At 42.6% G+C, this 21,865-nt stretch overlaps 2 protein-coding genes and 2 non-coding genes across 5 annotated transcripts in view; all 4 read right to left on the reverse strand.

Moving 5' to 3' along the window:
- The window catches only part of SUMF2 (sulfatase modifying factor 2), a 20,558-nt gene extending 12,698 nt beyond the window's left edge, over nt 1–7,860 (reverse strand). The window contains exons 1-2 of one of the 2 annotated variants that reach the window (XM_064375602.1): nt 7,747–7,860; nt 5,361–5,517 (exon numbers count right to left, since the gene is read on the reverse strand). In XM_064375602.1, coding sequence (XP_064231672.1) covers nt 5,361–5,517; nt 7,747–7,810 — 221 coding nt within the window. In that variant the 5' untranslated portion in view covers nt 7,811–7,860. The remainder of the gene's footprint in view (nt 1–5,360; nt 5,518–7,746) is intronic. The other variant, XM_012449124.3, reaches the window with a different exon arrangement.
- A 307-nt stretch (nt 7,861–8,167) lies between these two features.
- Nucleotides 8,168–21,745, reverse strand: CCT6A (chaperonin containing TCP1 subunit 6A). Its single transcript, XM_012449117.3, has 14 exons — nt 21,518–21,745; nt 21,039–21,102; nt 17,802–17,936; nt 16,819–16,992; nt 16,216–16,319; nt 15,051–15,161; nt 14,012–14,171; nt 13,833–13,915; nt 12,547–12,643; nt 11,821–11,968; nt 11,273–11,406; nt 10,368–10,470; nt 9,436–9,508; nt 8,168–9,172 (listed from the first exon to the last, which is right to left on the reverse strand). Exons 1-14 carry the CDS (start codon nt 21,652–21,654, stop codon nt 9,100–9,102), a joined length of 1,596 nt encoding a protein of 531 aa, XP_012304540.2. The 5' UTR covers nt 21,655–21,745; the 3' UTR covers nt 8,168–9,099.
- LOC135274684 (small nucleolar RNA SNORA15) lies at nt 11,633–11,767 on the reverse strand. Its single transcript, XR_010342467.1, has one exon. It is a non-coding gene; the product is annotated as a small nucleolar RNA SNORA15 (small nucleolar RNA).
- LOC135274685 (small nucleolar RNA SNORA22) lies at nt 17,114–17,247 on the reverse strand. The gene has a single exon (XR_010342468.1). It is a non-coding gene; the product is annotated as a small nucleolar RNA SNORA22 (small nucleolar RNA).
- Nucleotides 21,746–21,865: the final 120 nt, after the last annotated feature.

The raw sequence follows: 21,865 nt of genomic DNA on the forward strand, positions 1-21,865 counted from the left end.
CTCTCACCACTCCTATTCAATATAATATTGGAAATTCTAGCCAGAGCAATCAGGCAAGAATAAGAAATAAAGGGTATTCAATTAGGAAAGGAGGAAGTCAAATTGTCTCTATTTGCTGATGACATGATTGTATATTTAGTTAAGGTTGATGACCATTGGGTGGGTTTATTAACAGTCTGGCAACTTTTCCATAGGGCTTTAATATAAAAAAAAAAAAAGAAAAAATGAAAATAAAGATTAAAAAAAAGATTGTAGGCCGGGCGCGGTGGCTCACGCCTGTAATCCCAGCACTTTGGGAGGCCGAGGCGGGTGGATCACGAGGTCAGGAGATCGAGACCATCCTGGTCAACATGGTGAAACCCCATCTCTACTAAAAATACAAAAATTAGCTGGACATGGTGGCGCACGCCTGTGATCCCAGCTACTCGGGAGGCTGAGGCAGGAGAATTGCCTGAACCCAGGAGGCGGAGGTTGCGGTGAGCCGAGATTGCGCCATTGCACTCCAGCCTGGGTAACAAGAGCGAAAACTCCGTCTCAAAAAAAAAAAAGATTGTATATTGAGAAGATCCCATCGTATCAGCCCAACATCTCCTGAAACTGATAAGCAACTTTAGCAAAGTCTCAGTATACAAAATCAATGTGCAAAAATCACAAGCATTCCTATACACCAATAACAGACTTAAAGAGAGCCAGATAAAGAACGAAGTGCCATTAACAAGTGCTACAAAGAGAATAAAATACCTAGGAATACAACTAACAAAGAATGTAAAGAACCTCTTCAAGGAGAACTACAAACCACTGCTCAATGAAATAAGAGAGGACACAAACAGATAGAGAAACATTCCATGCTCATGGTTAGGAAGAATTAAAATTATGAAAATGGCCATACTGCCCAAAGTAATTTACAGATTCAACGCTATCCCCATGAAGCTACCAATGACCTTCTTCACAGAACTGGAAAAAAACCACTTTAAACTTCATATGGAACCAAAAGAGAGCCTGCATAGCCAAGTCAATTCTAAGCAAAAAGAACAAAGCTGGAGGCATCACCCTACCTGACTTCAAACCATAGTATAAGGCTACAGTAATCAAAACAGCATGGTACTGGTACCAAAACAGAGATATAGACCAATGGAACAGAACAGAGGCCTCAGAGGCAATGCCACACATCTACAACTATCAGATCTTTGACAAACCTGACAAAAACAAGCAATTGGGAAAGGATTCCCTGTTAAATAAATGGTGTTGGGAAAACTGGCTCGCAGTGTGCAGAAAGCAGAAACTAGACCCCTTCCTGACACCTTACACTAAAATTAACTCCAGATGGATTAAAGACTTAAACATAAGACCTAACACCATAAAAACCCTAGAAGAAAATCTAGGCAAAACCATTCAGGACATAGGCATAGGCAAGGACTTCATGACTAAAACACCAAAAGCATTGGCAACAAAAGCCAAAATAGACAAATGGGACCTAATCAAACTCCACAGCTTCTGCATAGCCAAAGAAATAGTCATTAGAGTGAATCAGCAACCAACAGAATGGGAAAAAATTTTTGCAATCTACCCATCTGATGAAGGGCTGATATCCAGAGTCTACAAAGAACTAAAACAGATTTACAAGAAAAAAAACAAACAAGCCCATTCAAAAGTGGGCGAAGGATAGGAACAGACACGTTACAAAAGAAGACATATGAGACCAACAAGCATAGGAAAAAATGGCCGGGCGCAGTGGCTTACACCTGGAATCCCAGCACTTTGGGAGGCCGAGGTAGGCACATCACCTAAGGTCAGAAGTTCAAGACCAGCCTGGCCAACACGGTGAAATCCCATCTCTACTAAAAATACAAAAAGTAGCTGGGCATTGTGGCGTGCACCTGTAATCTCAGCTATTCAGGAGGCTGAAGCAGGAGAACTGCTGGAACCCAGGAGGCAGAGGTTACAGTGAGCCAAGTTCATGCCACTGCACTCCAGCCTGGGTGACAGAGCAAGACTCCATCTCAAAAAACAAACAAAAATATGAAAAAATTCTCATCATCACTGGTCATTAGAGAAATGCAAATCAAGACTATATTGAGATACCATTTCATGCCAGTTAGAACGGCGATCATTAAAAAATCTAGAGACAACAGATGCTGGAGAGGATATGGAGAAATAGGAACACTTTTACACTGTTGGTAGGAGTGTAAATTAGTTCAACCATTGTGGAAGACTGTGGCGATTCCTCAAGGACCTAGAAATAGAAATTCCATTTGACCCACCAATCCCATTACTGGGTATATATCCAAAGGATTATAAATCGTTCTACTATAAGGACACATGCACACGAATGTTCATTGCAGCACTGTTTACAATAGCAAAGACCTGGAACCAACCCAAACGCCCATCGATGATAGACTGGACAGGGAAAATGTGGCACATATACACCATGGAATACTATGCAGCCATAAAAAACGATCAGTTCATGTCCTTTGTAGGGACATGGATGAATCTGGAAACCATCATTCTCAGCAAGCCAACACAAGAACAGAAAATCAAACACTGCATGTTCTCACTCATAGGAGGGTGATGAACAATGAGAACACATGGACACAGGGAGGGGAGCATCACACACTGGGGTCTGTTGCGGGGGAAATACGGGAGGGACAGCTGGGGGTGGGGAGTTGGGGAGGGATAACATGGGGACAAATGCCAGATATAGGTGATGGGGAGGAAGGCAGCAAACCACACTGTCATGTATGTATCTATGCAACAATCTTGCATGTTCTTCACATGTACCCCCAAACCAAAAATGCAATAAAATATATATTTTAAAAAAATAATAAAAATTTTTAAAAAATATTAAAAAGATACAGAACAGTTCCATCAGTCACCTCTAAAAAAATTTCCCTGCAACTCAGCAACCATTGGCCAGGTTTTCTTGTCCTTATAGTTTTGCCTTTCCCAAAACACCATATAACTTGAATCAAACAGTATATAGCCTTCCGGATCAGGGCTGGGGCTTCCTTCACTTAGCAAAATGCCTCTGAGATTCATCCATGTTGCTGCCATTAGTAGTCTGTCCCTTTTTATTGATAACTAGTATGTTATTGTATGGACATGCCGTATTTTGTTTATACACTTAGCAGCTGAAGGTCATGTGAGGTATCTCCTGTTTTTGGAGATCATGAATAAAGCCACTGAGCAGGAGATTTAAGGGTAGGGAATGGGTCTCTTTTCTGAAAGGTCTCTAGCACATATCTTTTTTTTCTTTTTCTGGAAAAAGGATGTCTCTCTGTTGCCCAGGCTGGAGTGCGGTGGTGCAGGTGAGGCTCACTAAAGCCTCAACCTTTCACACTACAGGCTCAGCCTCTCTACTAGCTGGAACTACAAATGAGTGCTGCCAGGAAGGGCTAATTTATTTTCATTTTTAGTAGAGATGGTATCTGTGTTGCCCAGGATAGTCTCGAACTCCTGGGATCAAGCGATCCTCCCACCTCAGCCTCCCAAATTGTTGGGATTACAGGCGTGAGTCACTGCACCCAGCCCTTCATCACATATCTAATCTCACAACAATCATCAGAGGTAGATGTAACAGGTGTTACTGTTATTAACTCCATTTAATAGATGAAAAACACTGAACCAAACAGAAGTGAAAAATTGGGTGTTTAAAATGGATTTTCAAGGCCAGGCGTGGTGGCTCACACCAATAATCCCAACACTTTGGGAGGCCAAGGCAGAAGGATCACTTGAGTCCAGGAGTTCAAGACCAGCCTGGGCAACAGGGCAAAACCTTGTCTCTACCAAAAATACAAAACAAAATAAGCTGGGCGTGGTAATGCACACCTGTAGCCCAGCTACTCAGGAGGCTGAGATGGGAGGATGATTTGAGCCCAGGAGGCAGAGGCTGCAGTGAGCTGAGATTGTACCACTGAACTTCAGCCTGGGGGACACAGCAAGAACCTGTCTCAAATAATAATAATAATAATAATAAAATGAGGCTGGGTGCAGTGGCTCATGCCTGTAATCCCAGCACTTGGGAGGCTGAGGGAGGCGGATCACCTGAGGTCAGGAGTTCAAGACCAGCCTAACCAAGATGGAGAAACCCTGTCTCTACCAAAAATACAAAATTAGCCAGGCATGGTGGCACATGCCTGTAATCCTAGCTACACGGGAGGCTGAGGCAGGAGAATCACTTGAATCCGGGAGGTGGAGGCTGCAGTGAGCAGAGATCACGTCATTGCACTCCAGCCTGGGTGACACAGCGAGACTCCATCTCAGAAATAAATAAATTAGTAATAAAATGAATTTTCATATAGTTTGGTATGGTTTAGTAAGTTTCAGCAGGCAGACTGTCAGGGTAAGATGGACTGTTTTTTATATACATATATCCATACATATATAAAAATATGTGTATTTAAGCTGGGTGCAGTGGCTCATGCCTGTAATCCCAGCACTTTGGGAGGCTGAGGTGTGTGGATCACCTGAGGTCAGAAGCTTGAGACCAGCCTGGCCAACATGGTGAAACCCCACCTCTATTAAAACAAAATGTGTATTTATATACTTTACTTATATATTTATTTATTTTAGCAGAGACAGGGTCTCCCTATGTTGCCAGACTAGTCTCAGACTCCTGAGCTCAAGCAATCCTCCCACCTCAGCCTCCCAAAGTGCTCACATTGCAGGTGTGAGCCACCACACCTGGTCTCATAAGGGGAATTAAAGGAACTCTCTACTATGATGTCCCTTTTCCCAATCCCTTTCCCCATGTAGAAGAGGGTTCTGTTGAGTGACTGGCATTTGCTTATATTCTCAGTGCTATGCCCAGTGTAATGGAAAATGCACTGGCTCAAGAGCCCAGGGATTTCCGTTCCAGGCCAAGCTCATCCACTAACTGAGAGTCAGTCAAACCTCTCTGGATTTCAGATTCTTCATCTGAATAATGTAGATAACACTTATCCCATAGTACACGGCAAAGATGATCCATGACAGTGAACAAGTTAGTTTCCCTTCAGATATTAAGAATGAGGGCCAGGCACAGTGGCTCATGCCTGTAATCCCAGCACTTTGAGAGGCCAAGGTGTGCAGATCACAAGGTCAGGACCAGCCTGGCTAAGAGACGAGCCTGGCTAATATGGTGAAACCCCATCTCTACTAAAAACACAAAAATGAGCCAGGTGTGGTGGCAAGCGCCTGTAATCCCAGCTACTCAGGATGCTGAGGCAGGATAATTGCTTAAACCCAGGAGGCAGAGGTTGCAGTGAGCCAAGATTTCGCCACTGCACTCTAGCCTGGGCGACAGAGCAAGACTCCAACTCAAAAAAAAAAAAAAAATGAATTAGAGAGGACCTTCGTTCCTTCTTGAAGAACACCTGATGTACCTGAACTCTTTGTTGGTGACAGGAAATATGTCAATGGCAAAGGGTTTCACTGTCACCTCCCGCACAGGCCCTTCACCATCTCTGCTGTCTGGAGAATTTGTCCCCATCAGGAATCTCCCACCTGGCAGTTGGACCATGCTAGTAGCCTGTCCATTTCCTGCAGAGAAAAAAGAGAGTTATTAGTAATACATGCACACATACAAAACAAGTGGTAATACTTGGATCGAATGCAATACTCATGATAGTATAACAAAACAAAACAAAAAAAGAAAACATGGAGGCCTAAAAAATCTAGCTTTAAATTCCTTTTGTGTTTTGTTTGTTTGGCTTCACATTCTTGTTCTGCCACTTAATTTGCTGGGAAATCTTAGGCAAATTACTTAATCTGAGATTCAATTTTTTTTTTTTTTTTGTGACAGGACCTCGCTCTGTCACCCAGGCTGGAGTTCACTGGTGCAATCTTGGCTCACTGCAACCTCTGCCCCTGCGGGCTGAAGCAATCTTCCCACCTCAGCCTCCCGAGTAGCTGGGACCACAAGTGTACACCACCATGCCTGGCTAATTTTTGTACTTTTTGTAGAGATGGGGTTTTGTTATGTTGCCCAGGCTGGTCTCAAACTCCTGAGCTCAAGTGATCCTTCCACCTCAGCCTCCCAAAGTGCTGGGATTACAGGTGTGAGCCACCACACCCAGCTGAGATTCAATTTCATCTGAAAAATGGGGATATCTATGTATGACTGTACTTCGTATGCAAAATGGGGATAATATCTCACTAATTCTTAGGTAGTAGCTCTATCAATTAAAATGACACAGAACTAGGTGCAGTGGCTCAGAGACAGGGTACAGAGGCTAAGGCAGGAAGACTGCTTGAGCCCAGGAGTTCGAGGTTGCAGTGAGCTTATGGTTGTGTCACTGCACTCCAGCCTGGGTGACAGAGCAAGACCCGGTCTCAAAAAATAAAAAATACTGGGAGGTCAAAGTGGGCAGATCACAAGGTCAAAAGATAGAGACCATCCTAGGTAACACAGTGAAACCTCGCCTCTACTAAAAATACAAAAAATTAGCCAGCCGTGGTGGCACCCACCTGCAGTCACAGCTACTTGGGAGGCTGAGGCATGAGGCAGGAGAATCGCTTGAACCTGGGAGACAGAGGTGGCAGTAAGCTGAGATTGCGCCACTGCACTCCACCCTGGGCGACAGAGTGAGACTCCGTCTCAAAAAAAAAAATTAAAAAATTAAAAGATAAAACTAAAATAGCATGGGTGAAATGTTGCGCACATGGTAGATTTTCACTTACCTCTTTCTTCCTCTACACAAGCCCTTGCCCCAGCTAGGCGAATTTAGACACTCCACCCTAAAATACATCTAGCACTTTCTACCCATCCTTCTGCTCATGCTGTTTCTCTGCCTCTTCCTCTCCACTTACTGAACTCTTATCAGTTCTTAGTGATTCTCACCACTATATGCTCCAGAAAGGAAACATATAATACATATATTTTTGCCAGTATATCTCTGGCCCCTCTAATCTTTGGCTCTCTTATTTTGACACACAGTGATTTAATCATTTTCAGTTTCTTCAACAAATATATTGCAAAGGGAAAAAAAGGAGCATCCTGGCGTGGTGGCTCACGCCTGTAATCCCTACACTTGGAGAAGCTGAGGCAGGAGACTGCTTGAGGCTGCAGTGAGCTATGATGGCACCACTGCACTCCAGCCTGGGCAACAGGGCGAGACCTTGTCCCCCGCCCCACCAAAAATAAATAAATAAATAAAAGGAGCAAGCAGGGAAATCTTAGATTGAATCAGAATTAAGAAACAACAAACAACATACAATCGCAATGTATGAGCTTTATTTTGACCGTAATTTAGCCAGCAAACGTTAAAACCCGTTTATGAGATAGATAATAGATGAATTTGAACAGACTGGATATATCATTAAGGAGCACTGCCAATTTTTTACGTGAGAAACGGTAATTATTTTTTCGTGACTTATTTTGAGTATCCGAGCTGAATGTTCAGAATAAAATGGGATAACGTCTGGACCCACTTTCAAATGGCTCCAAGAGAAGGGGAGAGTTCGACTCCGCAGGAGTAGGACTGGCCACAAACTGGCAGCTATTTAAGCTGGCCTACGAGTACGTGGGGTCGGGGTCGTTCCTCACTATTTTCTCCTTTTTTCCCTTTTCTAGGTAGAAAGGTCTCAGAGCAAGAAGTTTGAAAGCACAAGGCGGTGTGGCACCGGGCGCATCAAGAGCGGCCTACCCAGCCGGCGGCTGCGGACGCATCTCGGAAGCGAGCAGAAGGGCCTCGGGCTCTCTCCCCCAGGGCGCAGCGCTCCCTCCCCTTCCCAGCGCCCCCGGTACGGACGGACGGACGGCTCACTGACCTAGCCTGAGCCACGCGCTCACCAGGAGTGACAGCAGGAACACCAGCTGCGACGAACAACCCATGTTGGCATGAGGACTGGCGCGGTGCCGTACGCCGCGCACACCCACGGCCCCGCTGCGCATGCGCCCGTAGTCGCCGCGTACGTACGTATGCACGCACCACGTCGGTCGCCGCCCCCTACGCACGTATGCGCGCGGTTCCATCGCCCGCCCAGCACCCGACAGTTTAGCAGCGTGAATCCGACGGCCGCAAGGCGAGGACTGGCCACATCACCTGCAGGGCCGCCCAGGAAATGAAGAAAAAACGCACTGAGGGTCCCTGCCATCCCAGAAGCCGCTTCACTACTTTTTTGAACCTTTGGACGGTTTACATATTCCCTTTGAGATTGCTTTTGTGCGTCACACCATTGCAAGACCACAAAGGTTTCAACTTAACATTTATTGCACACTCACTGCAGGCCACTGCGGAGCCCTCAAAATACACAACCTAGTAACACAACTTCACCTTCAAGGACTGCAGAGGCAGACCGACTATATAAACAATCTCGTAGAAACGTAGTAATTTGGGTGAGAAAAATATGACGCTAGAGGTTTGGGGATGAGTATTTTGCATAAGCAAAATTTCAGAAGTTTGAAAATACAGCCTGCAAATCTCAAATTTCACCAATAACCGTAGCCCATAGTCACCATGCCTTCCACTATTTTTTTGCCTCTGCCTCTTCTGTTTTTGCCCCTTCACACTTGCAGCTCTCTCAACTCCCTTGCCTCTAGTTTACTCCTCTTCCCATTTCCTACAACTTAACTTGGTGGGGGGAGCATTTTAGCAAAGCCATTTCAAAAGCATGAAAAGTCCATCTGATTCAAAGAATTTACTCAGAAATTTATACTAACAGGGAGGCTTTCAAAATTTTAAATTACTTAAGCGTTATTTATATTAGCATAAAAATCTTAAAACCAAATGCTAATACCAATAGTGTACTGTTGGGTAATTTAACATACATCCACATGAAATTATTAAACCATTAAAATTTGTTTTTCAACGAATATTTAATAACAAGGTAGGCAACATATGCTTACTAACATGGAATTTTATGTCACTGCTGCTAAAGCAAAACATCCTGTTCACTGGGTGAAAGACCTGCTTTATGTGTGTACACTTCAGTGCAATTAAAAAAAAATACTGTAATTATAATTTCAAAGCTTCTGAATTTCAGCAGATGCCAGTGTTCTCTTTTTTCATACAGGAAAATTCCTTTGAAAATCATTTGAAGCTTGGACAAAAATTCCACAGCTGTATTCCGCAGGATCACTTTGCAGAGTCTTCAAGATCCAGATACAGAGGAAGCTTCAACTCAACCTTTCAGAGAAGACATTCCAGCTCGCATGATCTCATCAACCAAGAGAATGTTGGTGGCAATCACAGTGCTGAAAGGGTGACAAAAATTAGATGGCTTAGATGATTAGAAGCCCTAATTTGACTCAACTTCCCACTTCCAACTAAGCTGCACACATTACATCCAATTAAATTTCCCCCTTCCCTCTACACAACACAGCTCTGGCTAGTTTAGTTTCCAAACTTCCAGCTGATTACACTATTCGTGGAGGAAAAGAACAACTAAACAGAATACACCAAATGAAAAGCGTATGATGATTCTCCAACAGTTTAGTTTTCATTTTCCCAAACTTACCAGGAGTGAAGAAGCTGTTTCTTTACACAATAGTTATCCCATACGCCTACTTCTGCTGCTACCATTGGCTCACCTAAAAGGCAACCAAATCTTAGATCAGTCAGTAAGAACCAACAACATTGTGTGCAGCTTTGCTTATCACTGATGACTCATTTCCTCCAGTATTAACTATGAGAATTCAAACCTTCTCTGTTAGCCTAATTTTCTACTCTAAATCATGACCCCTATTCACAGTATTTGATGAGCATCTGACTTCTACTTAAAAGACCTGAACACCCCTCTCTTCTTCTGGATACATTTCTGTTTACCTATACTAAAGTAGAGTACTTCAACTATAATCTAACTAAAATGGACTATCATTTCCCTCATTCCAGAAACCTTTTCTATTAAATAATGTTGACAACAGGTCTTGCACATACTGCACGGATGTACCCGTTACCTGTCTCCTACTGTGTACTTGTATAATATGTGTTGTTTTGTTATAGGGACTTAAGATTAGGGCTGTCACCATTTCATTAGATTTCTAGATCCCCTTTTCTGGCATTATTTGCTATTTTTAGCTGTTTTTCATCCATGAATATAATCACCATATCTATTATCATAGTACTTGATTAAAGACTGAGTAAGGCAATACAGTATGAAAATCCTTCAACATTAATCTGAACCATCTACCACCATTCAACATCTCCAACAAAACTGTATCCCAAAAATATTCATGTCTACTCTATTCCCTTAATTATAGTAACTAGTCGTTCCATTTTTTATTAATATCCTAGTTTATCCCATTTTAGAGAACCCAGAGTTCCCTAATAGTACTGTTGTCAAATTGCAAAGCAAAAGATTTTTTTTTGGTCTCATTTTTAATCTTTCCTGGCTTCAACTCACATGTATTATATCTAGTTTTCCCTCTACAAGCAGTTGCATTCTCTTACCTGTGTTGAGGTCCACACCCACAAGCTGACCTGACTCTGAATGTTCTGCTTGAATTTTAACTAATGTTTCCTGAAGGTCAAAACCAGAGTTCTGAGCAAGAACCTAAAGTAAAGAAATTTAATTCTTGAGAAAACAGGAACTAAGAATTGATAGTAAAAAAAAAAAAAAAGAGAGATAAAGAAAACTCAACCAGGCGTGGTGGCTCGTAATCGTAATCGCAGCAGTTTGGGAGGCTGAAGCAGGTAGATCACCTGAGGTCAGGAGTTCGAGATCAGCCTGGCCAACAAGATGAAACCCCATCTCTACTAAAAATACAAAAAAAAAAAATTAGCCAGGTGTGGTGGCAGGCACCTGTAATCCCAGCTACTCAGGAGGCTGAGGTTGCAGTGAGCTGAGATCACACCACTGCACTCCAGCCTGGGCAACAAGAGTGAAACTCCGTTTCAAAAAAAAAAAGAAAAGAAAAGATAATCTCATTGCATGAAGACAGAACATTTATTTGTGTTTCCTTCAGGGAATAACCAGACACAAGTTGCTATCAACTCTTACCTACCCCAAACCCAGCAGCAATACACCAGCCATAAACTGTATCTCAAAATTAGTATATAATAGAAAACAATGTTACCAGTTTAAAACAAAAACAAAAAGCAACTCTGTACTCAAGTATAACCCCTAATATTGTAAATATTAAACTACAGGTTATATCTCGGATCTGAAAAGTCAGATATTCAGGCCTCCCAGAGAAACAAAATACATTTGGATGATGAGGAATACCTGTTCTAGAGTAAGGAAGAAAACTGATCAAACTTGCTTATCTAAAATCCACATTATGAATAAAGCCTACATTGTCAAAAAGCTTTGATCAGTTGTATATTTGAAGACTAACTGTTAAAAGTGTGCACACCTTGGGAATAATGAGCAATGCATCAGCAAATGCTTGGACGCCAAGCTGTGCCCTGCCCTTTACACTGGGCTTGTATTTCATCAGGGCTTCTGCCATTGCCACTTCCACGGCACCAGCACCTGGAACCACACAGCCTGTTGGATGGGGGAAAAAGAAAAATGCTAAGAAAACTGTAGAATTAATTATAAATAACCACATGAAAGCCATTATTTCTTACAAATTCACTATGACCACATCAGTTAAAGTACTGCATTTGAAAGTCACAATACAAGCCACTAATATATCAAAATAGAATGGTTCCACCAGAATGGCTTCACTAGCTGCTGGCAGCTCTTTCAACAGATTGGTATTAGTTCATTTATTTGTATTCACCTTTAATAATGATATGCCATCAAAAACCTTAGCATACCATCTGACATTCTCAAGGGAAGACTGCTTTTGCATGGTGTCTGGCTGTGTAAACTACTGATAAAAGAACACAGTATTCAGCCATGCCTTTCAGACCAGCAAAACAATGTAATACAATTGAAATATAGGGAGGATCTTACCATCATCGATAGCATTTTTGACAGCCCTCAAGCCATCCCTTACTGCATCTTTGATCTGAGTGAGTGTGTGCTTATTTGGTCCTTTGATCAATAATGTGACAGAACGAGGGTTGTTACATTTCTCAATAAAGGTGAATTTCTCTTCTCCCTATGGGTAGAAGAAATATGATTTTCAAAAACAGGATTTGTGCCATTACAGAGAATGACAAGTAGCATATTAATAAGGAACAAACTTGATCACATTAAAACAAATTAATCTCTTTTTGCAAAATCACATATGTGATTTTCCCCACCAATGACTTCCCATTACTACACATAAACCTTCAAAATGTATATAAACAAAAAACTTATCCTGAATTTCAATTAATTTTTCTGCTAAAAACTTCATGAACCAGGCATAGTGGCTCATGCCTATAATCTCAGCACTTTGGGAGGCTGAAGGTGAAGACCAGCCTGGGCAACACAGTATGACCTTGTTTCTACGAAAATTATTAAAAAAAAAATTAGCCAGGCATTGTAGCACACATCTGTGGTCCCATTTGCTCAGGAGCCTGAGGTGGGAGGATGGAAGACCACTTGAGCCCAGGAAGATAAGGCTGCAGTGACCTGTGATCACTCCACTGCACTCCAGTCCAAGTAGGAAGGAGACCCCACCTCAAATAAACAAAACAAAAATAATTCATGAGCTAAAAACTTATATTACCTTCAAGAAGAAACCACACTTACCAATGTATACTCATATACAAGGCCTGCATGTCCCAAGCAGTCAGGACTTAGGTCGTCAAAAGAATTCAGGGCTATCCCACCACAAGCAAGAGTCAACCTAAAATAGCATTTTTAAAAAGATGTTACCAGTGAAATTCAAAGAGAAGACCAGCAATTTTTAGAAAGAAATTTTTCAGAATTACACACAAAATTACATTTTAAAATGTACTGTAACCTAAGCCTTTCCATTTGCCATCAACCAGCTGAAAACTAGCCTTTTCTCTTAAACCTCCATTTAAACCACTCTCCCCAAGTCAGCAAATGAAATCAAAAGGTGGACAAGAGCTCCTTATTAGCCGGGCATGGTGGCTCATGCCTGTAATCCCAACACTTTGGGAGGTTGAGGTGGATCACTTGAGGCCAGGAGTTTGAGACCAGCCTAGCCAACATGGAAAAACCCCATCTCTACTGAAAAAACAAAACAAGGCCAGGTGTGGTGCCTCACACCTGTAATATCAGCACTTTGGGAGGCCAAGATAGGTGGATCACGAGGGCAGGAGTTTGAGACCAGCCTGACTAACATGGTGAAACCTCGTCTCTACTAAAAATACAATAATTAGCTGGATGTGGTGGTGTGCACCTGTAATCCCAGCTACTCGAGAGGATGAGGCAGGAGAACTGCATGAACCCGGGAGATGGAGGCTGCAGGGAACAGAGATCATGCCATTGCACTCCCGCCTGGGCAACAGAGCGAGACTCCGTCTCAAAAAAATAAATAAATAAAAATTCAGCAAGCATGGTGGCAGACACAAGTAATCCTAGTGACTTGCGAGGCTGAGGCATGAGAATCCTATGAACCCAGGAAGCCGAAGTTGCAATGAACCAAGATCATGCCACTGCACAACAGAGCAAGACTGTCTCAAAAAATAATAAATTTTTTTAGAAGTTTTTTATTGTGGTGAGCTGTTTGGGAGAAAGTATACCGAATTCAGAGACAAAAAGTAAAATAATAATAATATTTACAAGGGACAAGGGGGAGGGAGAAATTGTAACTTTTTTTTTTTTTTATCAGCAACTGCATCTGCAGGAAGTGACTATTTAATGGGTTTACAGTTTCAGTTTGTGATAATGAAAAAGTCCTACAGATGGGTAGTGCTGACGAGTGCACAATAATGTGAATATAGTTAATGCCAAGTAATTGTACAGTTGAAAAACATGAAAATAAAGTATAAGGAAAAAGAAATAATCCCAAATCACTTGCAAAATGAGTAAAAGTCAAATTATTCAGATAAATCTGCTACCCATACCTCTCCATATTTCTCCTTTTAGCTCTGCGCAGAGCGACTATGCCTTCTTTTGAAAGAGCATCTAAGGAAAAGGGGTCAATTCCCTATAACAAAAATAAATATTAGTTTCAGCATCTTTCACCTTAAAAGTAAAAAGGATGACATATACCACACTTAATACACTGGATTTTCATTCTCACCTTTTGATTAATAACAACAAATCCTTTATCTGAATCACCACAGACTTTCCTTTTCAGTTCTATTATTTTTTTAATTCTATCTTCGATGAATTTTCTTTCAGCTTTTACAAGTTTTTCTCTCTCTTCTGCACTCTTGTAAAAAAAGCCAGAATTCACTTCTCTATTAAGAAAAAAAAAAACAGTTACAGAAAACAGGGAAACTTTTGAGAAAAAAGTAGTTTCTGAAACTGGATTAGTCCTAAGATTTAACAAACAGTTCACTGAGCTCCAATCCTGCCCCTTGTTACAGCTTCAGAGGCTGTTTTCTGTAACTTTCACAAACCAATTTGAGGATTGTTGTCCTTACAGTGGGAAATGAAGTTTCACAAGAAAAGTAATTCACTTAAGCCAGGCGCCGTAGCTCACAGCACTTTGGGAGGCTGAGGTGGGCGGATCACCTGAGGTTGGGAGTTTGAGACCAGCCTGACCAACATAGAGAAACCAAGTCTCTACTAAAAATACAAAAGCAGCTAGGTGTGGTGGCGCATGCCTGTAATCCCAGACACTTGGGAGGCTGAGGCAGGAGAATCACTTGAACCTGGGAGGTGAAGGTTGCGGTGAGCCAAGATCATGCCATCGCACTCCAGCCTGGGCAAAAAGAGCGCAACTCCGCTCAAAAAAAAAAAATAGGCCGGGCGCGGTGGCTCAAGCCTGTAATCCCAGCACTTTGGGAGGCCGAGGCGGGTGGATCACGAGGTCAAGAGATCGAGACCATCCTGGTCAACACGGTGAAACCCCATCTCTACTAAAAATACAAAAAATTAGCTGGGCGTGGTGGCGCGCGCCTGTAATCCCAGCTACTCAAGAGGCTGAGGCAGGAGAATTGCCTGAACCCAGGAGGCGGAGGTTGCAGTGAGCCGAGATCGCGCCATTGCACTCCAGCCTGGGTAACGAGAGCAAAACTCCATCTCAAAAAAAATAAAAAATAAAAATAAAATAAAAGTAACTCACTTAAAATACGAAGTTCCTCCATTTCATTGTTAAGGGGCTATAAACTTACGTTTTTTCATATTCTAATGACACATTACATGTGAGGATGTATGCATCTTCCACCCTTTTCTTCATATCAGGATGCCGTGCTCCGTGGTCCAAAACAAGCCCTCTGATTAAGCTGTTCAAACATACACAAAATTATGGTTATGGATTTCCAGACAGTGTATAACATGTTAAACACTGAACTGAGAAAGTATTAATAATTTTCATGCGTTCAGCTTTATTTCTTGAATTACTTGAAGATCGTATGCTGTATAGAAAAGTCTACAGAGATAGTCTCAATAGAAGCTGTCAAACTGTGATGATGATGACTGATGATGTTCACTTTTCAGAATCATTCTAACCATAAATACAACATTCACCTTATTTCAGGAGAAAATATTGCTAAAAGTACGAACAATATTCACCTAGCAATTTATCCAACTTATATCTTCAGATAAATATATATTTTATATCCAAAGACATTAAAAAATTTGCCAACAATATATATTGTACAAAGCACCCCTAAAATTTTTTTTTTTGTTTTTTTGAGATGAAGTCTAGCTCTGTCACCCAGGCCACAGTGCAGCGGCACAATCTTGGCTCACTGCAAACTCTACCTCCCAGGTTCAAGCGATTCTCCTGCCTCCGCCTCCCAAGTAGTTGGGATTACAGGCACCCACCACCACGCCCCAGCTAATTTTCATAATTTTAGTAGAGATGGGGTTTCACTGTGTTGGCCAGGTTGGTCTCAAACTCCTGACCTTGTGATCTGCCTGCCTCGGCCCCTCAAAGTGCTGGGATTACAAGCATGAGCCACCACACCCAGCCAGCACCCCTAAATTTCTAAACACACTTTATTAGTATTTTTTTTTTTTTGAGATGGAGTTTCACTCTTATCACGCTGGCTGGAGTGCAATGGTGTAGTCTCAGTTCACTGCAACCTCTACCTCCCAGTTTCAAGCCATTCTCCTGCCTCAGCCACTCGAGTAGCTGGGATTACAGGCATCTGCCACCATGCCCAGCTAATTTTTGTAATTTTAGCAGAGACGGGGATTCCCCATGTTGGCCAGACTGGTCTTTTAACTCCTGGCCTCAGGTGATCTGCCAGCTTCAGCCTCCCAGAGCGCTGAGATTACAGGTGTGAGCCACCACACCCGACCATTAGTATTTCATAGTATTCTACTACCTACCTTGTATCAGTTTCAGATTTATGTTTCATCTCCATGATCTCAATCATGAAGAGATCAACAGGCTCATCTTGTTTTTTAATGGCCAAAATGGAGTCCACTACAGCCTACAATAGGAGGAGCATAACCATTAAGTACATTCAATGTGCAGCAGTAGAAACATGTTGCTTTTCAGAAGGCTAAAGTAGACAGTTTCTTCATTTTACAGTCTCTACACTGATTTAAGTCTTTTTCTATGAGCAGATAGAATACATTATATGTAAACAACTGAAGTCATTTACATTTCTGAAATCTCAATCTGTAATTCCCAAAGAATCATTAACATTCCTGTTTTATTAAAAATACTGGTAACTGGAAGCTTTCTAATAACAAAATCTCCACTTTATAAACCTTTTAATGAAAGCTCCAGTTTTACTTTTATAGTTTGGTATATTATTATTTGAATTTCCTCATTTTAGTTTTTTGAGACACAGATTAGGTATCATTGCCACAAAAATGAACCCACAAAACACCTTATAATTGAATTGGTAAGTATATTCATGCTTCTATTATCAGAGATTGTCTATAGGTGAACTATAACAGACACAGACAAAATTTCATACATACCTCTGTTAAGACATCTGCAAGTTCGGCATGAACTTTAGTACGAAGAGATGTTCTGGCCACATCTATAAGTGTTTCCCTGTCCATCTCTTTGCTTACTTTGACTTCTTCCAAAAACTGAAGGGCCTTTTCCTTTGCAGCTTCAAATCCTTCAGTAATTATTCTGGGATGAAGGCCCTATAATAAACATATAACAACACTTATATCTTCAATTAGATGCAACTATAGTTCACGATAAAGTTCAGATAATTTTTGAAGGGATACTCTGGATCACCATACCTTTGAACACGAGGTTCTATCATGTGCTGGCTTTCTGAATACATTTAAAAGGATAAATATTCCTTTCAATGCAGAGGAGAAGAACAGGCAATGCTCTAGCACAGGGTCAAAGCCAAGGGAACTATAAAGCACACTTGGGTGTTCACTGTGCAAACCACCCGAAACATGTCAAAACTGACACTGCGTCCCCAGCCACAGACGGCAGCATTACTCTACCTTTTCCATAAGTAATCTCGAACTAATTCACGTCATTTACTAATAAAAATACAGACTCTCTGCTCTCTTTTTCCAGGGAATTCTGACAGTAGATTCATACTCACTGAGGTTTGTTTTAACCTTGCAACTAGTCAGGGCTAAAAAAGTGGAATTTATCCAAATGTAAGCTTTTGGTTGGCTTTTTCATAACAAATAAATATGCATAGTCCTAAACATCCCACTTTTAGATCTCAATTATTAATTTACATTAAAGAAAGAAACAAATCACATAGGCAATGCAACTTGATTACAAAATTATTTTCAGGCCAAGAAAGGTTCCATAACCTGTCTAAGGTCGCATTTGTTTTAGACCAAGACAAAGGCCCAGATTTAAGTCCCCTAATTCTACTGTATGGCCTCAGCTACTATTAACAGCACATCAATTTGTATACATAAGTATCAGACACTTTCTATATACAATAAAATAATATAGAAACAAGAGTTGTGCATACTTCAGAAATGTAGAGATCCGCCTGTTTCAGCAGCTCTCCAATGATTAGGACATTGGAAGTCGTACCATCACCAGTTATATCATCTTGGGCTGTTGCTACCTTTGCTATTAAGGAAGCTGTTGGGTGCTGAATTTGCTGAAAGTAGAAAAAGAATGAATCACTTAAAACAATATGAAGCCGTCTAAATATACCACAAACAAAATGCATGAAGGGCCTCTTTAAGTATAATCTACATGAAAAAGCTACCCAAGCGTTTGGCTACAAATTACTTCAATTCAAAACTCACAATTGGCCGGGCGCGGTGGCTCACGCCTGTAATCCCAGCACTTTGGGAGACCAAGGCGGGTGGATCACGAGGTCAAGAGATCGAGACCATCCTGGTCAACATAGTGAAACCCCGTCTCTACTAATACAAAAAATTAGCTGGGCACGGTGGTGTGTGCCTGTAATCCCAGCTACTCAGGAGGCTGAGGCAGGAGAATTGCCTGAACCCAGGAGGCGGAGGTTGCGGTGAGCCGAGATCGCGCCATTGCACTCCAGCCTGGGTATCAAGAGCGAAACTCCGTCTCAAAAAAAAAAAAAAAAAAAAAAAAAAACTCACAATTAGTTATCATGCACATGCAGTTATGATGACTGAAACATTTTCATGTGTAATTTATTTCCCAGATTATTTCTACTTTACAGATGAGGAAGCTTGAGGCTCAGTAAAAGTTTACTCAAGATGACAGAGCTAACAGTTAACAGTAACACATTTTACATCCTTGCCTCTTCATGGCAAGTGCAGGGCTCTGGTGAGAATAAACCAAGTACCTCTAAAAATAAAAGCTCAGCAGCCTCCACTATTACTCTGTAATGACCAACTAATTTATTTTTCTTTTTTTTTTTTTTTTTGTTCTTTGTGACTAACGAATTTAAAAGGAAAGGTTAGTTGTAGTAGCTCACACCTGTAATCCCAGCACTTTGGGAGGCCAAGACAGATGGATCCCTTGAACTCAGGAATTGAAAACCAGCCTGGGTTACATGGCAAAACCCTGTTTCTTTAAAAAAAAAAAAAAAAAAAAAAAGCCAAAAAAACAGTATTCAGAGGTAAATGGCCTATCTGCAACTTACTTTCAAATGATTCAGGGGAAAAATAGAAAATAAATGGAGCAACATGTAAACAACTGGTCAACCTAGGTAAAGGGCACACACATTATAATTACTATTTTTGTAAGTTTGTCATTTTTTCAAAGAAAACTGAAAAACAGATTTCTGGAGACTGGAGAGAAGTGTCGTGGGAGGGGAATTCTGAGGTGACAGCAACAATTTATTTCTTAGCTACAGTGGTGGTTGCCTGTGTCCATTTTATAATTATTTCTTTTTTGTTTCTGAGAAGGACTTTTGCTCCTGTCGCCCAGGCTGGAGTGCAATGGTGTGCTCTTGGCTCACTGCAACTTCCGCCTCCCAGGTCCCAGCGATTCTCCTGCCTCAGCCTCCTGAGCAGCTGGGATTACAGGTGTGCGCCGCCACGCCCCAGCTAATTTTGTATTTTTAGCAGAGACGGCGTTTCTCCACATTGGTCAGGCTGGTCTTGAACTCCTGACCTCAGGTGATCCAGCTGCCTCGGCCTCCCAAAGTAGAATTACAGGCATGAGCCACCACGCTCAGCCTATAATTACTTGAATTGTGAATGTTCAATGTGCTTCTCTCTACTTATGCTGTATTTCTCACACTAAAACCCAAATTTAATATACATATATATATTTTTTGGAGGCAGTCTCACTGTCATTCTGTCACCTAGGCTGGAGTGCAGTGGCACAATCTCGACAGGATTTTGCCACGTAGTCCAGGCTGCTTTTGAATTTCTGAGTTCAAGGAATCTACCTGCCTTGGCCTCCCAAAGTGCTGGAATTACAGGAATGAGTTACCACACCTGACCTTTCCTTTTAAATTATTTGGTCACTGCAGAGTAACAGTGGAGGCTGCTGAGCTTTCATTTTAGGAGGTACCCAGTTGTAAAATCTGGGTAAAAAATGAAAAACAAACAAAAAAACAGAAACTACACCTCCTAGGTCAGCAAACCCTATCTGGATATTGGTGACATGGTATACTACTAGAAAAACCTTAAATATTACTCTGAACTCAAATCAGCAAGAAATAATTTCCTTTTCTTGGATTTGAATTGCTAAGTTCTGGGAATTTAGGGAAGAGTAAAATGCATACTCCCCTCAATAATCCATATTCTCCATCCCTAAGACTTTTAAAATGTTAAATCGAAGAGACAGATTTCTCTCCCTTCCAAAGTTGGAGATGGAGATGTAAAAGAGAAATTGGTGTTTTCATAAGAGAAAAAACGGCCAGGCATAGTGGCTCACACCTGGTAACCCCAGCACTCTGGGAGGCTGAGGCAGGTAGATCACCTGAAGTCAGGAGTTCAAGACCAGCCAGGCCAACATGGCAAAACCCTGTCTCTACTAAAAATACAAAAATGAGGCCGGGAGCGGTGGCTCAGGCCTGTAATCGCAGCACTTTGGGAGGCCAAGGCGGGCAGATAACAAGGTTACAAGTTCGAGACAAGCCTGGCCAACATGGTGAAACTTCATATCTACTAAAAATACAAAAATGTAGCTGGGCGTAGTGGCATGCGCCTGTAATCCCAAATACTCTGGAGGCTGAGGCAGGAGAATCGCTTGAACCCAGGAGTTGGAGGTTGTGGTGAAGGGAGATCACGCCATTGCACTCCAGCCCTGGGCGACAGAGCAAGACTCCGTCTCAAAAAATAAAAAATAAAAAAACAAAAATTAGCTAGGCATGCTGACACGAGCCTGTAATCCCAGCTACGTAGGAGGCTGAGACAAGAGGCTTGAACCCTTGAGGCGAACATTGCAGTGAGCCGAGATTGTGCCACTCCACTATATCTGGGCGACAGAGTGAGACTCCACCTTAAAAAAACGAAAAGAAAAACCACCCTTATGCATTTTGCCCATGTGATTGTGTCAACACCACTCTTAATTTTTCAAATTTTCTTATAATTAACTTGAACATACAATGACAGTCCTTTTACTCAGACTGTAAATGGCAAAAAAGTAGAGATTCAAATACAGGGCTGTCCGACTCCAGGCACTGTCAGCACTACTACTGATTACATGCCACTTCTGAATGTTCTCCTACCTTGAAAACGGACATTGCAAATCTTTCTACAAAGCAAACACTGTACGGAAAATCAAGACCTTTTTGACCTAGCAGAGCACCCCTCACCATTTCGTGAAGCAGCACGTTGCCGTCTTTAGTAAGCTTGATGTCTCCAGCGCCAGAAACGAGCCTGTTTAACGGGAAGAAATGAAACAGACAGACTTTTTCAACAAAAACTAAATTTAAAAGTCCCATTAGAAAACAGGCTTTTCCCAGATGTTAGGGAGCCGGGGATAGGGGGCTAGTTATCTCCCGCAGGCAGGAGGACAGTAGTGCCCACCCTGTCCCAGCAGAGATTGTGCCGAGTCCTCAGAGTGCCTGGAAGCCCGAGGGAGGGGAACGCCGCGCACTAGAGCCGCTTTGTTCTCCACGGAGACGACATCGACGCAGGGAGAAATGCCGGGACGGTGGGGCTTAGCAGGGAACAGGACCGACCAGGGAGGACGCACGAAAGGATGGCTGCGGAGCCCCGAGGCGGCGGGCTCCAGTTTGCGGTCCCGGGGCCGCACGGTGCCCGCTCGGCCCTCCCGCCCGCCGCGCCTTACATCTTCATGGTGCCCTTGGGCCCCAGGTTGGTCCTCAGCACGTCCTGCAGACCCCGCGCCGCGCTGATGTTGACCGCCAGCGCCGCCTGTGCTCGGGCCACCTCGGCCTTGGGGTTGAGGGTCTTCACCGCCGCCATACCTACTCCAGTGGAGGAAAAGTAAGCGACACGGCGAGCGGAAAGCTCAGAGCCGGCGCGGCGTGGCCGGGAGGCACTATCCGGGCCTTCTGGAAAAGTCGGCGCGCCCGGCCCGCCCCCAGCGTGCCCGCGCGCCGCCGCCGTTGGGCCGCGGGTCGTCCGGCGCCCGCTCATTGGTCCGTGGCTGCACAGCGGTTGAGGTCCCACCCCT

This window comes from Aotus nancymaae, unplaced genomic scaffold (assembly GCF_030222135.1).
Source record: "Aotus nancymaae isolate 86718 unplaced genomic scaffold, 86718_ANA_hifiasm-v0.15.2.pri h1tg000012l, whole genome shotgun sequence".
Lineage (NCBI taxonomy): Eukaryota > Metazoa > Chordata > Mammalia > Primates > Aotidae > Aotus > Aotus nancymaae.

Excerpts from the sequence above, each read along its gene's own strand:
- CCT6A (XM_012449117.3), bottom strand. The coding sequence starts at position 21,654 with ATGGCGGCGGTGAAGACCCTCAACCCCAAGGCCGAGGTGGCCCGAGCA. Across the intron at positions 16,320-16,818 it reads TTGCAGATGTCTTAACAGAG|GCTGTAGTGGACTCCATTTT; the intron begins GTATGTATGAAA and ends CTCCTATTGTAG. Across the intron at positions 15,162-16,215 it reads AAATCTGAAACTGATACAAG|CTTAATCAGAGGGCTTGTTT; the intron begins GTAGGTAGTAGA and ends ATGTTTGAACAG.